Source organism: Rhinatrema bivittatum, chromosome 9 (genome assembly GCF_901001135.1).
Source record: "Rhinatrema bivittatum chromosome 9, aRhiBiv1.1, whole genome shotgun sequence".
NCBI classification, from domain to species: domain Eukaryota; kingdom Metazoa; phylum Chordata; class Amphibia; order Gymnophiona; family Rhinatrematidae; genus Rhinatrema; species Rhinatrema bivittatum.
In genome coordinates this window covers 111,379,188-111,396,997 of record NC_042623.1, presented here as the reverse complement: position 1 = coordinate 111,396,997, position 17,810 = coordinate 111,379,188, and the positions used below count along the sequence as shown (strand labels likewise).

The 17,810-nt window shown below is 39.5% G+C and overlaps 1 protein-coding gene across 1 annotated transcript in view; it reads left to right on the top strand.

Moving 5' to 3' along the window:
• The first annotated feature begins 9,717 nt into the window (after nucleotides 1–9,717).
• DBX2 (developing brain homeobox 2) overlaps nucleotides 9,718–17,810 on the top strand; it is a 47,977-nt gene continuing 39,884 nt past the window's right edge. The window contains exon 1 of the mRNA XM_029616410.1: nucleotides 9,718–10,045. Coding sequence (XP_029472270.1) covers nucleotides 9,718–10,045 — 328 coding nt within the window. The remainder of the gene's footprint in view (nucleotides 10,046–17,810) is intronic.

Genomic DNA, 17,810 nt, shown 5'->3' with positions numbered 1-17,810 from the left:
TAGTGTCCTAAGAGTCATGAACAATGTATTACCAGAGTCTCTCCTCTGGTACCAGCTGCCTCGACTATTACCTCTAAACTTGCAGGCCTACCACTTTAATATGTGAATTCACTGATATTTTCAGTTAGAAGTAGGCAGAAACCCTATCATCTGATCACTTCTATGATTGTGCCATAGATTTCCTCCTAGGCAAGGTTCCACCTCTAGGCCATTTTATCCACTCTCTGTTCATGAAACAGGGACAATGTCTAAATACATTAAAGAAAACTGGTCCGAGGCTTTATTTGTCCATCGTCATCACCCACAGGAGCTGGATTCTTTTCTGTAGGGAAGAAGGATAGTTTATTATATCCCTACATTGACTATCATGGTCTCAAAGCAATTACAAATAAAAATCAATACCCACTTCCCTTGGCCTGCAAGTATTTATGAAGTTAGACCTCCGAGGAGCATACAATTTGATCCGAATCTGTGAAGGTGATGAATGGAAGATTGCCTTTAACACCCCCAATGGACATTATGGGTTATGCAATACCTCCGCAGTCTTATAAGTGGTGGTCTTCCTAGATGACATCCTGATTTTTCAAAATCATTGTCTGAGCACTGACACTATGTGAAACAGGTACTGCAAAGGCTACATGAGCATCATCTCTATGCTAAGTTAGAGAAGTGTATCTTTGAGCAAGAACTCCTTTCTTTGGGGTGCACTGTGTCACATCAAGGCCTTTAGATGGAGCCTGAGAAATTAAAATCCATCTCAGAATGGCCCAATCCAGTAGGCCTCAAGGGGATTCAATGCTTTCTGGGTTTCACAAACTACTACAGACTAGAAAGAGTGCCGACACCAAGAATTGGACCTCAGATGCCATTCAGGCCTTTGAACAGTTAAAGAAAGCTACTTTGATTCCTGCTTACAACACCCAGATCTGTCTCAAGCCTTTATTCTAGAGGTAGATACCTCTACCCTCAGGGTAGGTGATGCTATAATATAACACTAAGGGTACTCTCGTGACTTGCTCTTATTTTTCTAAGAAATTCTCTCCAGCTGAGAAGAGTTATATGAGTGGTGGTCGTGAGCTGCTTGCAATCAAACTAGCCTTGGAATAATGGCGACATCTATTGGAGTGGGCCAAGCACCAAATAACCATTTATATGGATCACAAGAACCTTAAGCATTTGGTACAGGCTCAGAGGGAACCCCCACAGCATATTAACCCAGCCAAAATTGTAGTTGCCATCACTTTTATTGTTCCTCCCAGCAAGATAGTGGTACCCCAACATCTGCATCTGAAGATTCTTGAATGAGCATATGACTCCCAGCTATTGGGTCATCCTGGCATAACCTGGACTTTGGATCTAATCATGTGACACTATTAGTGGCCATAGATAAAGACTCACTTTCAGCATTATGTAGAGCTCTGCTCTACATGTGTCATGCATACAAGTGTCAGAGCACGAGCAAGAAAGTACCTACAGCCATTGCCCATCCCCACAGAACTCTGGATCCATGTGATCACTTCTTTGTTTGAGACCTTCCCCTCTCAAGTGGCAATACCTCCATATAGGTGATTGTGGACAGATTCTCTAAAACGGTACATTTCATTCCCCTTTCTGGACTTCCATCTGCACCTGAGTTAGCAAAACTCTGTTCAACACATCTTCCTCCTGCATGGGCTATCACATCACATTCTCTCAGATCAAGGAATTCAGTTCATTGCCCAATACTGTAAAGGCTTACCACCCTCAAAGCAACAGACAAACTGAGCAGGTGAATCAAAGCCTTAAGGTCTTCCTGTGTACTTTCGTGAATTTATGTCACGATAACTGGGCCTCTCTCCTTCCATGGGCTGAGTTTGCCCATAACAACCATGTCAATACTTCCATAGGATCTTCACCCTGTTATGTAGTTGGATATTGTCCTCAAGTACCCAGACTGCTTTCTATTTTAGACAATTGTCCAGCAGCTACCTGACAGGACACGAGCTCCAAGAGCTGTGGACAAGGTCTCATCCTCTACTAGTTAAGGTGGTAGAACATTTTAAGAAACAAGCTGACAAGGACAAGCCGGGCTTATCCTAAGTTTACCATTTGGAGAAATGAAGCGAGAGTAAGAAGTTTTGTTCATCTGGAGATCCTCTTTCTCTGCCCTGAGAAACAGAAGAGTTTCTACCCTGGAAATAGAGGAGGATTCTGAGAACATCTGGACCTTAGACTGGGAATAGAAATTCTACTATATATAGGAGATCCCTGCCCTCCTGGGATGTTCATCTTCTATGTCCTGGAAGATGTGAACATTTCAGGACTCTACTGAAGGACAACTTCAAGGATTAGAAATGTATTTGGAGAACAACTATGGAACATGGATGTAGCCATAATTAAATGTCTTTGTACCAAATAATTACTGTTGAAGATCTGCAGCAGGAAATTTAAGATGCAGTATCCATCCAGCATGTCTAGACTGTTTATTTTGGCACCTAAATCCATCCACTCTCTACTGCTTGAGATTAACATCCACAGAAGAGATATCCCTCCTACACCATGAGTCCTGGAGGTATATTCTCTAGAGGTGTGAATCGAGTGATCGATCGTCTTAACGATCGATTTTGGCTGGGGGGGGAGGGAAATCTTATCGTCGTGGTTTTTGTTTTTAAAAAATCGTTAAAAATCGTAAATCGGGGGGGGGGGGGGGGGGGGGGGGGGGGGGGAAACCGGCACACCAAAAAAACCCTAAAATCCACCCCGAACCTTTAAAACAAATCGCCCACCCTCCCAAACCCCCCCAAAATGTTTTAAATTACCTGGGGTCCAGTGGGGGGTCCCGACATGATCTCCCTCTCTCTCTGGCCACGGCTGCATTGAGAAATGGCGCCGGTGGCCCTTTGTCCTTATCACGTGACAGGGCAAAGGTAGTGTCGGCACCATTTTGGTTCCTGGCTCCCGATGTCATGCGTGCAGGAGATCGCCCCCGGACCCCCGCTGGACCCCCAGGGACTTTTGGCCAGCTTGGGTGGGGGCATCCTGACCCCCACAAGACTTGCCAAAAGTCCAGCGGGGTCCGGGAGCGACCTCCTGCACGCGGGCCGTATTGCCAATCTTCAAAATGGTGCCGGCGCTACCTTTGCCCTCACTATGTCATACGGGCGACCGTCGCCCGTATGACATAGTGAGGGCAAAGGTAGCAAAATGGCACCGGCGCCAGCGCTACCTTTGCCCTCACTATGTCATACGGGCGACGGTCGCCCGTATGACATAGTGAGGGCAAAGGTAGCGCCGGCGCCATTTTGAAGATTGGCAATACGGCCCGCGTGCAGGAGGTCGCCCCCGGACCCCCGCTGGACTTTTGGCAAGTCCAGCGGGGGTCCGGGGGTGATCTCCTGCACGCGTGATGTCGGGAGCCAGGAACCAAAATGGCGCCGGCGCTACCTTTGCCCTGTCACATGATAAGGGCAAAGGGCCACAGGCACCATTTCTAAACACATGCGGGGCCAGAGAGAGAGGGAGATCGCGTCGGGACCCCCCCACTGGATCCCAGGTAATTTAAAACATTTTGGGGGGGTTCAGGAGGGTGGGGGATTTGTTTTAAAGGTTCGGGGTGAGTTTTAGGGTTTTTTTGGTGTGCCGATTTTCTCGCGCCCTATTTAACGATACAATACAAATGCCCCTGACGATAAATCGGGGGCATTTGTATTGTATCATGCACTCTAACGATTTTGGACGATTTTAAAATTATCTGACGATAATTTTAATCGTTCAAAAACGATTCACATCCCTAATATCCTCCCCCATAGCCCAGGTCTGTTGGACTGCATAAAGGACTTAGCTCCGGTACTGAGTGTAGTCCTTGCCTTCGCAGGACTACCCAGAAAAAGGACTACAAATCCATAAACAGTTATTAACCAGGTGACTGAGAAGCTAACTTCTTGTCATTGGGAGAGAGCATCAGATATAGGATCTACTTTTTTGGGATGGACCATTGTCAAAAACAAGATGCTGGATTTGATGTACCTTTGGTCTGACTCAGCTTCGTACTTCTTATGCTCTTATGTTCTTAAGTAACATCAATCTAATTAGAATAGACACAAAAACACACTATAAAAGATTGTGCAGGGTTTACCACATTACTGGTCTTGCAAAACTGTTATAAAGCTTTTCACACTTTAGGGAATATGTAGTTTTGTGAATACCACTGTAAAGGCCTGCAGTAACATTTTTAATGCAGTTTAATAAATAAGTCCCTATATGTGGTAGTATTCATTAACCTTGCCACCTAGATATATGAGCTGTCACGTAAGTTAGTCACTGTAAATCACAAAATGCTTTATATTGTACCCCGTCATACTTCAGGTTAACATTCTATGTTAAAGTTCCTATCAATTTCTTCTTGCTCCTAGTTTTACGCCTCCCTGTTTTATTGTAACTGTAACTGTTATTTTTTAGCACCTATTATTTATTTATTTCGTTCACTGTTTCCGTTTATCACCCCACTGTTTATTGTAAACCGGCATGATGTGATACCCTCACGAATGCCGGTATAGAAAAAACTAAAATAAATAAATAAATAAATTTTTCTTACTGTCACTGGTGAATATCTCCATATTTTCTTACAGTCTATCTAGGATTGTGAATGATGGCATTTAATGAAACAATAATGCTAATCAGTATGACCTTACTTCACTTTCATTGTTATTTTCTTCATCTTGCAACTGTATTGATTCTGAAAAAAGGGAGTCTTTTTAGGTTGTGTTACTTTTAAGGAGGGTAATTTTGTAACACCATGGGCAATGTTCTCTCTAATATTTTGTGGGTGAGTGAGCCAAAAAGTTTCTATGTGCGTTGTAGGGTATGGACTTGTGTGCAGTGTTCTTTGAAACACCACATTATTTTCCTTTTTTTGGACATGCTATGTTTTCCTGTGTGCGCTTGTTTTAAAGCTGTGGGGCGGATTTTCAAAGGGTTACACGCGTAACCACGAGAATCCGCTCCTGCACGCGCCAAACCTATTTTGCATAGGCCCGGTGACGCGCTCAAGCCCCGGGATGCGCGTAAGCCCCAGGGCTTGAAAAAGGGGGCAGGGAGTGGGCGGGGCGGTCTGCGGGGGTGGGGCCAGAGCCTCCAGGCACAGTGGCCATTTGCTGCTGTGTTCAGGATCGCGGGCTGGCTGGCGCGTGTATCCTACACCTGCCCGGAGGCAAGCGCAACTTATCAGATAAAGGTAAAGGGAGGGTTTAGGTAGGGCTGGGGGGTGGGTTAGGTAGGGAAGGGAGGGGAAGGTGGGGGGGAGGGGGCGGAATGAAAGTTCCCTCCGAGGCCGTTACGATTTTGGAGTGGCCTCGCGCACAAATCTATGCCCGCACATAAATCTTAAAATCTGGCCCTGTGTGCGCATGCACATGCACACAGCTTACAGGGAACTTTGAACTTGGAAATGGTTGCCAACTGGCTCCAGATTTTCAGGACAGGTTGATCTAATCCTGGTTTTAGCCCATGGTTTACAGGGACTTGTAGTTCTGACTTACTTATGCATTCCTTAAGAAAAGCAAAACTACAGAATTCTGCATGCAGTGGGATAAAAACTGTCCTGAAAATTTGGAGTTAGTTGGCAATGCTAATCATGGGTAACTTATGCAGCATATAGGCAAAGGGAACATACATGTGTACGTTTGTTTTGAAAATTATCCCATCGAAAGTACTTAAGTTATACTTGCTATCTGAAACATAAATTTCCAGTGTAAACTTAGGCATGTACTGTTAAAAATCAAGACATATGCAACCCTATCCATAGGAATGACTTTGCACAGTCTGGGTAAATGTACATGCAAACATGACACATACGCATAAGTTTATCCAACAAAAAACGGTGTTAAAGATAAGCATTCAACATTATTATTATTATTATTTATGTATTTGGTATACAGCAAGTAAGCCAAAGCTACAAAGTGGTTAACAAAGCAAATAACATACATAAATAACATAAAAGCAAAAAAAGAATGACAAAGTAAAAAGACAGATTACAAAAGTTTCTTCTTCAGATAGCAAGGAATCACAAACTGCAATGGACCTTATTCAATAAAGATTTTTTTCAAAGGCAGAGAATGGGAAAAGTTGCTTTTGAGTAAGGGCCAAAGACACTTATTTAACTGTATTTTTGGTATATTGCCTATGCCAGTTTCTTTACCCATTTATTTCATCTTGTTATTCCATTGTCTGTATATTTACAATGTTGCTTTGACATGACAGGCATAGATGCACTTGTTGCCTGTAAAGGCTGTCAGTTTTTTTTAGCACCAACAAATTGAAATGTTTACACAAAAAATGTTGCTTTTATAAGTGATGGGAAACTTCAAATTTGATTACAAGCAACCTTTGGCTTCTTATCTGTTGAACAATAGGCCATGTTGTTAAGGGCAATTTCCATGCACAGCATGTGGGTCCCATTTTTTCATCCTTAGACATGGTTGTTTACTGTTCAGACCTGTTTATGCATTTTAATCAGGCTGATTCAACAGCCCTTAATAAATCACTACTAAATGAATGAATCAAAACAAGAATGATTACACAGGGATTTTTTTTTCCTCTCGGCTTTTAGTGAATATGTGAAATAAAAACTTGGCTTTACAATCAGAAAATTATTATTAGAAAAAAAATATATATATTTTAATCATTTTGCTCAATATTTCTTTTTGGCAGTTCTTCTTACCTTATTGAAGGGATAAACTCAGCCGAAGCCAGAATGGCATAACAATTGGAACCTGCCTCCAGTTTACAGCCCTGTGAAAGCCCTTTTGATGGGATGAAGTTGACTGCCCAGTTCCTGCTTGGCACGGTACTGAGCTAACTGAGATCACTACTCAGATTCCTAGGTATCCCGCTCTCTGGTGAGAAGAAAAGAAGAACTGTGCTGGTAAGACTATTATTAGCAGAACTTGCAAAAGAACAATGTTTTATCTTATTAATATCAATGCATCCCCAGTGAGATCTTTGGCTTTTTTAATATCTTACAGATACATGAGAGAAAAGCTTTAGCCATGACAGTGGCTCGCTGTGGCAATTACATTTAATTAAATTCAAAGAAGACCCAAAACATGTAGTGCTATTTAATTTTATACTAACTCTAAAAACAATTTTCTCAAAGGGTTTATATCCAAGTGTTAATACCTACATTTTTTTTTTCTAAGCAATAAAACAAGGGTTATAAAATCCATTTACCATTTTATTAAAAATATAAATCCATTTGTAATATACTAAAGTCGATTATCTCTATAGGGCAAATTAAAACAAAGCAGCGTTCTTCCAGTTTCCTCATAGGTGAATTGCACACAACTTTTTATATAATCATTATTACTATTTCTAAGAATAAGGATATTCCTTCATTGAATCATAATATAGGCACCATAAATTCACTTACAGTTCCTCCTTCCATGCACTCCCCAGTCCCCCTCAGACTCTAGATAATGACACTCAGTCAGATGGCAGTGGAAAACAGGAGATCTCAGCTTTACTTATTTGAACTCAAAATATTGCAGAAGCCATTAAACATGGAATTTGAGACCTGAGCTTAATAGTAGTCTTTCTTTCTCTCTCCCCATATATGTATACACATACATGTGGACCAAAAGAGTTAAGCTGCTTAAGTCAGCCATATCTAAATAAGTGGATTTGCAGCCCTCTAAAGTAGTGCATATTTTCACAACTCACATATTTGCCATGTTGGAAAATGAGAGGCTTGCAGAGGCATTTTGGAAGTGCATTTGGAACCTCAAGTTATTTATTTTCTTATTTAAAAGATTTGTAGTCCACTGTGAACATTGGAGCATGCAGGCTACAAATCTTTAAATAAATAAATGCAATAAAATAAAACTGCACAGGTAGATTTCATTTCCAAGAAAGTACACCCTTTGTAGGCATTTTGCTAAAATTCCTAACATGTTATTATTTTGAAATGCAAAAGGATACAAATGTACTTTTAGATTCATAACACCCAGATATTCAAACATAATGCGCGAGGGGTACTTTGTGTTTAAAAATCGGCTTGTTTTATTTGGGCTTTAAAATATTTATTTACATTTATGACCATGTGCTCTAATAAAATATATATGTTTTTTTCTTTTAAGGTGGAAGAAAAAAATTAGTGGAACAAATCACTGAAAAAGAGGCAGAAGCAGTCTCAATGGTAAAGGGCGCCCAAGGCTGGCCTATACCATTTTTAATGATATTTATTTATTTATTGATTTTATATACCATCATTTGGTATGACCATCATAAAGGTTTACAAAGGATATAAAATAGATTTAGAACTGCAGATGTATAATTGTTCTTCTCTGAGTCGACACTGGTTGTTTTTTGCTGTATTTATCCTACATTTATATTCACATGAGTTTTCCATGGGGTTCTGATAAGGATTGACATCGTAGTACCCCAGTTTGTTTAGATATAAATTATAGTAAATAAGAACTTCCCCCGCAAAAGAAAAAATGTAATAATTTAGTTATGACCGCCAATTGAGTTATTCAAAAAAGAAGTTTGGAAAGTGCTCGTTGTCCATATAGTACAAATTAGGCATGTTTACTAACTTCTAATCATTCCTATAGCACCACTAGACTCATGCAGAGCTGGATAGAAAAATATAGGTGACAATCTCTACTTTATAAAGCTTAAAACAGACAAGGTAAATACATGACTTGAGGAAATATATGTATTATGGAAATAGTTTAAATCAACAACGATATGATCAGGAATAACCAGGGTTCAAGATTTAAAAGCAGTCTCAAACAGATGGGTTTTTATACTTGTGGCATGTACTTGATATAGATGAACAGATGCATAGACATGATGTAGCTAAAAGGTGTACTTGTTTTATTATTAAACACGCTTAAAAAATGATTGAAAGTATTCTTTGAACATATTCCATAAACACATACTTTCTGTAACACTCTGAAAACCTGACATGTAAAAAGAAATCACCTGGCCCAGAATCTTTGTACCAGCATTTTACAAATAGAGTCACAGCTGGAAATAGACTACCTGGAATATATAATCATGCATAGCTATTTTTTATCTCAAAATATCACTGATGTATGCTGCAAAGGAAAACAAATATTCCTTTCACAAACTATATTTTTTTCCTTTGCAACATTACATCTATATCTAGATCTAAATATCTATATGAATATATATTTAAAACAAAACTCACAATTCTAGTTTTATAAAAACTGGTTTGGAACTGCGTGATAAGGAAATGGATCTAATTATTTCTGAACATTTTCCATTGTCACAGGGAATCATGTCCTGCACTGGATGTCCATGAATCAGATCAATGACATTACAAAAGTTCATTTAAGTGACTTAGATAGTTTTCTCCATCCTTTAAGCCTCAAGCAGCAGTTTATTGTTGGCCATGTCTATCATTTTGTAGTTCACTTGACATAATGAATGAGCTGGACACACCTTCTACCCCATAATAAACACTTGCCTTATCTCAATAGAGAACTCATTGATTCCTTAGAGCCATCACAGCATATAGCAGAGTCACTGAGCAAAAAAAAAAAAAAAAAAAAAGGTGCCTTTTGACTGTTTATCCTTAAAAGACTGAAGATTTTCAGTGAAGCAGCTGGGAAAGGACTGCTGTCCTGCACTGAACCGTATGCAGCTCCAGGCTATCAGGAAAGTAAGGAAGATCAGCTCTGGAAACCACTTTGTGTTTGCTGAAACAACATCACTATGATCCCAAGTGCTATTTCAGCCCATGCTGTTTACTGGGATTTTGTAGGATCCACTACCTTCTTGAATATCCCAACAGCTCCAGGATTTGGGAATTTGGGCAAAAGTTTTTTGATAGAGAACTTGCTGAGGGTTAGTGACCTGCAGGGTCCTCAGGTCCCCCCGATTCCAGCCAACCCTCTTCCACTCAAACTGTGTCCGACTGCGGAACAAATTAGCCCCTCAGGAGGTCCATATACTACAAGATGGGCTTTTCAGCTTGTTAACCCCTCAGACAGGCTGCCAGCTCTGTCACCAGAGAGGGAAGAGGTTTTCCGCCCTCCCACAGGTGAGCCACTTTTACTTTCTGTCACTTCACCCCTTTGTCTGCCTTACTGGGATTCTGGGCATTAGATTTTTGTACCCTATCCTTCTGCAACTGCTAGGATGTACAAGGAGCTCTGATTGCACAAGCTCTCATTACACATGATAAGCCCACTGGGCAGCTCACTGCAGATGAATCTCCAGGCATCATAAAAGTTAACACCATCATTATTATTATATATTATCACTACTTTTACTAATTTATTTTTAGGTCTTAAATTCTGTTTTTCACTTGTTTTTTCTCCTAAGATGATGTTGGTGTTTAAATACAGCCACTTTTGTTTTGCTTATCTAGGAAACTGGTTTGGATCTCAATTGTATTAGAATCTGCATGTGATAATAAAATGCATATATCTTAATGAAACAATTGAATATGGACTAATATCTCATTTAATATCAGTTATTTAATCCTGTATAGATATTAAGAACTTGCCCACATTTTAAAGGAACTTGATAATAATAATGCAATAAGGTATTTTTTTAAATGTTAATGTTCCAAAAGAAAATTAGTGTAACTTATCATATTGTAAGTTACACTATAAATTATGCCTTCCAATTTTTCTAGTAAAAAAAACTTGATAAAAGACTGACTTGCAGAATTTTAAATATGCCAGGAAACTGACTTTATTGCTCTTCTTTTTAATGGAAGTTTTTATAGAAAAAATGTGATTTTTTTTTGCTGCCAATGGGAAGGCAATTTTAATAATAATTATTATTTTAGAGGTAGCTATTATAGGAAGAACTTTAATATAGTTCTAGTAAGAATATTTTAATTATGAACATTTGATCATATATTGCCAAAATATTATCTGTACAGACTAAGATAAGACAGTGAATGATTTATTTTATATGTTCTGGTTAGTAATTAATTTAGTCTTACATTCCATCTACACAAAATCTGACACATATGATTAAAAATAAACTTTAAAGGCTAATATTTTTAAAACCACATTCAACTGGTCACTACTAATTGCAAACCATTCACATTATTTGTCATATGAATTAAATCATGGAGGTCTATTAAGCTGTTTCAATCAAAAATGAAAACTTCATTTGCATAAAAAAAACCTTTCAAAGTTCTTTCTAAAATAAATCAGGAACTGATGCCCAGCAATCAAAATAACTGAGGAATCACAATACTTGACAAAAATATTTCTTAGAAACTAATTTGTATTTAAGTTCAGACAAATTTGCCAAAGAATTTCTTTAATATTGCAAGTTAGCATTGTTATACAGGCAGAATCCAATAGGGATGTGCAGAGCAAAATTTTATGTTCATATTTTTTATGTCCGAAAGGGGGTCCCACTTGCGGCCAATATGGACATAAAAAAAATCCAATGAGTTGGGTATATGTACATATGTGCAAAAAAAAAATGTAAACCCCCTCACCCTCCTTAATCCCCCCCCCAGACTTACCACAACTCCCTGGTGATCGAGCGAGGAGTGAGGACGTCATTTCTGCAATCCTTGGCGAGAAGCATGTGACGTCGGTGGCACGTCGAGTGACGCGGCGTCACGTGATTCCCGGCTCGTTCGCGCCGGACGGCTCGTTCGGCCCAAAAAGAACTTTTGGCCAGCTTGGGGGGGCCTCCTGACCCCCCCAAGCTGGCCAAAAGTTCTTTTTGGGCCGAACGAGCCGTCCGGCGCGAACTCGCCGGGAATCACGTGGCGCCGCGTCACTCAGACGCGATGTCACGTGATTCCCGGCAAGTTCGCGCCGGACGGCCAGCTTGGGGGGGGCCTCCTGACCCCCCCAAGCTGGCCAAAAGTTCTTTTTGGGCCGAACGAGCCATCCGGCGCGAACGAGCCGGGAATCACGTGACGCCGGCGTCACTCGACGTGCCGCCGACGTCACATGCTTCTCGCCAAGGATTGCAGAAATGGCGTCCTCACTCCTCGCTCCATCACCAGGGAGTTGTGGTAAGTCGGGGGGGGGGGGGGGGATTAAGGAGGGTGAGGGGTTTATATTTTTATTTTGGCTCAACAATCGCGATTTCCCACATATCGAACATATCTATGTTCGATATGTGGGAAATCCGATCGTTTATGTCGAATCAATTTTTTAAGTAAAAAAAAATATGAGTTGCGTTTTACTAATGCGGTCAATCCGAATGCACACCCCTAGAATCCAATATGAACATTAAGCAATGCTAAAATAACTGGCCAGTTCTAAAAACAAGGGCAATACAAACTCGAATGAATGTCAGTGCAATGTGATTAATTAAAAGTTGGTTGTTTCCTAATATACTTGCATATTTAAAAATTGTCATTTTTTTCTGCTTCACATACTTTTTTTCTGCTTCAATACATTTTGCAAAATCAGTATTTGGTCTATTAAATACAACAGAAAAATATACACATTAAAAAACTGTATGAGAAACATATCTAGGTGTAAAATAGTTTCTTGAATTATTTATTTAACTTAGAAGAAGGCAGGTAAGCTGACAATTCTGGAGAACAACGCAAACCAAAATGTATCATTTCAAAGCATAGCCAGCTCAAGCAGTAAAGATTGTAGAATGTTAAAAATATCATTGCCATATATGTAAAGTTTGTGTAAAAGGACGAAACATGAGTTCAAACTATGGAGATGATATAAAGTCATGCCACTGCAATATCTTAGAAACCATTGAATTCCCTTATTGTCTATATGTTTTTGATTGTTGCTGAACATTTTATTTGAAAACTCTTCAAAGATATTAGAATCAAATTCTAGTTTACATTCAATTGTTGAGGACAGCAAAGAAAAAAAAGATGAAAATTAAAATACTGTCTTTATGAAATTTTATTACATATGAAAATATATTATTCTGACATTTGTCTGCTTGTGATGATCAAGCCTTGTTAGATTATTGGTCACATTGGATGAAAGCAATTTTAGAGAACTACATCGAGCTGATTCCAAGCAAAATATTGTCTTTTGACCAAGTTTTAATAATCTAGGTGGCAATTAAAACAAATGCAATTCTGCTAGTGTTGCTCTGGTGCAGTTAGAATATGAATACATCATGGAGAACCAAAAAGTAACCTCATAAGATGAAAGTTTTGGAAAAAGAACATGTTCATATTCAAAAAGATGATTCTTTATGCCAAACAAATGAAAAATCTATAAGACCAAATGTCATTGGACAATAAAAGGACTGATAATAATGCTAAAGGAAAGAGGAATAGAGCTAGAATTGCACATTTATATTTGATCGATATAGGGAATTTTTCAGATTATAAATATATATGTAAGTTTTTTGGGGGAATATATCACTCATGCTTGGTTTTTTGGGGGAATATATCACTCATGCTTGGTGAAAATATAAAACTAGGGATGGCCCGATAGCTCAGAGGAAATGCTGCACACTGCCATGTGGCCATGTGGAAGGGCCTCAGTTTAAACCCTGAATTGTATATTTTGCTGCCTGGGTTGGTTAGGGGCTAGGAATTATATGAAAGCAGAATTTGTGGCCCCCAGGTGAGGATGAAGTCTTGTTTATTAGTCAAGGATGATACCTAGAGGCCAGATTCAAGGCCCATGAGTTCAGAGCACATTTTGGAAGATGCACAGGTGCATGGTCTCCAGCCTAGGGCTTTTGCTACGAAGGGTAGACTAGATAAATTGTGGGTAGGTGGGCAGAAAGGTATAAAACGGGGGGGGGGGGGGGAACTCCCTTCATAGTTGTTAATAAAGACTCATGGTATCAAGATCCCAGCTTCAGTTCAGACTGAGCTGGGGATTGTAGAAGAAAGAGGAAACTTTTGGGACAAAAATAAAAAATAACATGAAATATAAAACAGTCATAAATTAAACTTACCATTAGATACCTGATTAGAAATGATGAACCAGGATTGCAGCTATTTTCCAAACCTGAAAAAGACTGTAGAATATAAAATGCCTGCTTTTATCCAACAAGAAAACAAAAATCATACAAAAAGCACATCCTAAACATAAAAGAATATTTCTTTCTGGGCAGGCTTGTTGGCTCAATGGTAGTATCTTGTGCGCACTATACCAATATATGTAGCAATGTTTTTGAAATATTTTTTGGTGATGCATGTTAATTGTTCTATGATAAAATATTCTGTGATATTTAGAAGTAACAAAAAAAATTTACACACAATTATTTTGGCCTTTTAAAAGCAAAATGTGGGAAGTTGCTGAATGTTAACTGCTGTAAAAGCAGATATTCAACCTAACAAAATATTTGGCAAAGTCTGTAAAAAAAGATGTTTGGCCTGTACAGAAGGAGGGGCCAACTAAGATACTAGAGAATAGATATGCATTTGAAATGAATGCATTTTTCAAAATGAAGAAGTCAGTTTTCAGTTCATACCAAATCAGCAATTCTTGTTTCTGAGGTTTGTATGCAACAGTTTACTGTTGCATATAGAGAAAGCACTTTGAGTATGCACATCAGAAATTGTGTGCACAAATTGCCAATTTGTGTGCAGAATTTCTAATATGCATGCACAAAGTGCTTTTTGTGAGTGTAACTACGGCACTACGTGCACAAACTTCTGAACATGAAAAAAATAGAATGGAAAAAAAAAAGAAAAAGACTTCCCCATTGAACCAAAAGAATCCGAAATGAAACTCTTCTGCTTGCACATCCTATGAAATAATCTAGTAATTGTCCCCTTCCCATACCATCCAAGGACTTGTTCACAAGGACTGTGTGCTTTTTATTTAGCTCTTAAAGTGCCCTGACCTGAATAGATATGTTCCTGCTTCAGACAGGAGTAACTCCTTCTCAAAAGCTTGCCGCAGACAGCTACATTTCTGACATTTGTGAAAACGTTTCCTGTTTTAAAATCTAGTTCAAATTTTGCTCATCTTCAGGTCTACCTAATAATCATTATAGGTAGTTCCTCAGCAAGAAGATATAATTTTCTAGGTGAGAAGAGAAAAAACACAATTATTAAAGATGAACATGAAAACATCCTTATACACTAGATTGCAGCAATTATATTATAAACATTTGCTATATTAATGCTAAAATATAGTCAAATGATGGTAGAAGATGAGGTAGAGAATAGAATGTAACATAGTAACATGAGATCTCGGAAAGTACAGCAAGGTACTAACTTAAGGCTGGAACTCCAGGCTGTGAAGTAGAAGTGCTATGGAATTCTACCCTCTACAAAAATGCTTAAGCATAGCCATTAGCCATTAGAGACCGTGCTGGAGAAGAAACAAAACTTTTGGAGGCTTTATGTACGTAAATGACTTTTTCAAAATAGACTGGGGCTCTGTGTGCTTGTTATTCACATACTTTTGCACAAACTGCAGAGAGACAATCTGTGGGGTGTAGTTGGAGCAAAGTTGGAACTTACACACATGCCTTTTTTATTTAAAAAATATGTATAGTAGTAAACCCTCATAAGTTACACCTCTGAAGAGAAGGTGCAGCTCTATATCAGTTAATCTATGTGTGCACTGGGCCAATTACCCAAGCATTTTCATATTGAATTTATGCACATACGTCTGCTTTCAAAATGCTGACAAAAGTCCGTGTGTACAAGTTATACACATATTTTAGTTCTATCTGCACATTTATAAAATTACCCTAAGTACTGAATTTAGGTGAATGAAGCTCAAAATAATCACAGTTTATCATAGTACCAATGAAGAAAATGCCCTAGTCTAAGCCAGGGGGTACTCAACTCTAGTCCATAGGGCTGCCAGCAGGTCTGGATTTCAGGATAATCAGAATTTTCAAATTAATCAGGTTTTTTTTAAATCATTAAATGGAAATGTATCTGATTATATTCATCACGGGTACCCTGAAAACCAGGCTGTGTCTTTGAGGACTGAAAATCCTTAAAATTAAAGGCTTTCTTTGTCTTCTGACTTAATTCTTCCTTTGAAGACAACAGAATGTGACTGTCAAAACTATTTTATATGATATAAATATTTTCTACTGCAGAATTTTATTTCCTTTGAGATAAATCTTTGACTGCAAGATACTAGAGGTCGACAAATATATAATGTGTATATATATAAAGAAAGGGTAGAAGAAATAAACAATACAAACATTGAGGGTTTTGCTGCATTTTTAGCCCTAGATTCATCAAAATGCTATAAATTTAGCAGAAATAGTACCTGTGATAAAAATAAGGGGCATGGTTAGGTTAATTCCCTGCTTTTACATTGCATAGGTAATTTCCACAATGTGTACTACATTTATTGCACCTGTGCTATTTTTCACAGTGCACGCTGAGTTATCCACTACTATACGCTTGTTACCAACTGAAAAAGATTTATCATAAATGGCAGTTTGGGCTGCTACAGAGAGAATGAGTATGAGAGAGCACCTCTGTATAGGCCAACATGTAAGTTTACTATTTATACCACTGTAAGAGGGGGCACTAGAAACTCGGGGTGAGGTTTTGGGGGGTGGGGCAGGTTTTGGGGGCAGTTTTACATACAGTCAGAGGTACGAACAGCAAAGTTATAATCAGTAAAGATTTTCTGTCAATTGGAGTGATGAAAGTTAAAATAAGAGTAGATTTGTACAATGTACTCTCTACCTAGCTTGATTGCAGCTAGGTTGAGAGTGCATGAAGCTAAGACGGATTTGTTTCTGATTAGTGTTGTATACTTTTACATGGGTGTCAAACCTGGGTAAATGTGCAAGTACCCAACATCAGACTGAACTGCACCTTTAAGATTTTGAGATCTCAAGAGTGGGAAAATAACTTAATAATATCACATCCAAAGACATGATTTCAACTGAAACACCTTCACTGACTTCCCAGAAAGAGAAAATTCTGATTAGAAATAGACAAAGAAGATGATGAAAACAAATACATGACCCGGAATGTTATTATACAAGGTTTCATATGTATTGTTCACATGGAGATGTGAAGTTTGAATTCCCCTAAAGACTTAGGGCCAGATTTTTAAACCTACGCACAGGCGTAGATTTGTGTGCGCAACCTGGTGCGAACAAATCTACGCCTGATTTTATAACATGCGCGCATAGCCCTAAGGGAGCCCCAATGGTTTTCCCTGTTCCCTCCGAGGCCGCTCCGAAATGGGAGCAGCCTCGGAGGGAACTTTCCTTCTGCCCCCCACCTTCCCCTACCTAACCCGCCTCCCAGTCCTATCTACCCCCGCCTGACCTTTGTTGGCGAAGTTGCGTCTGCCTCTGGGCAGGCGTAGGTTGTGCGCACCGGCCAAGTGCTGGCACGCGAGCCCCCGGCATGACCGCTGTGCCGGAGGCCTCTGTTCCACCCCACCCCGCCCCCGGCCCGCCCACTCTCCACCCATTTTTTCAAGCCCCGGGACATACACGCGTCCCGGGGTGCGTCGCCAGGCCTATGCAAAATAGGCTCGGCGCACGCAGGAGCGGGTTTTCGGGTTACGCGCATAATATATGTGCGTAACCCTTTGAAAATCCGGCCCTTACTCTGGGTCTCTCAATAATATTCCCATGTTGGGTAAGTTGCTGATAGGAATGGCTCTGCAGCACTTATGGAATTTGGGAGAGTCAACAAGAATTGCTTAAAAGGACCCATAAGAAAAACAAACTTTAAAATAGTGGCTCTGATTTAATGTTATTAGCTATAAACAGAGTTTGCACATAGTGGGCCGGATTTGAAGAATTATGCGTGGGCGTAGATTTGTGCGCGCAACCGCGTGAATGTTATGAAATCCAGGGTCAGCACGCGCAAGAGAGTGCACAATTGTGCAACTTGCATGTGCCGAGCCGTGCAGCCTTCCTCCGTTCCCTCCGTT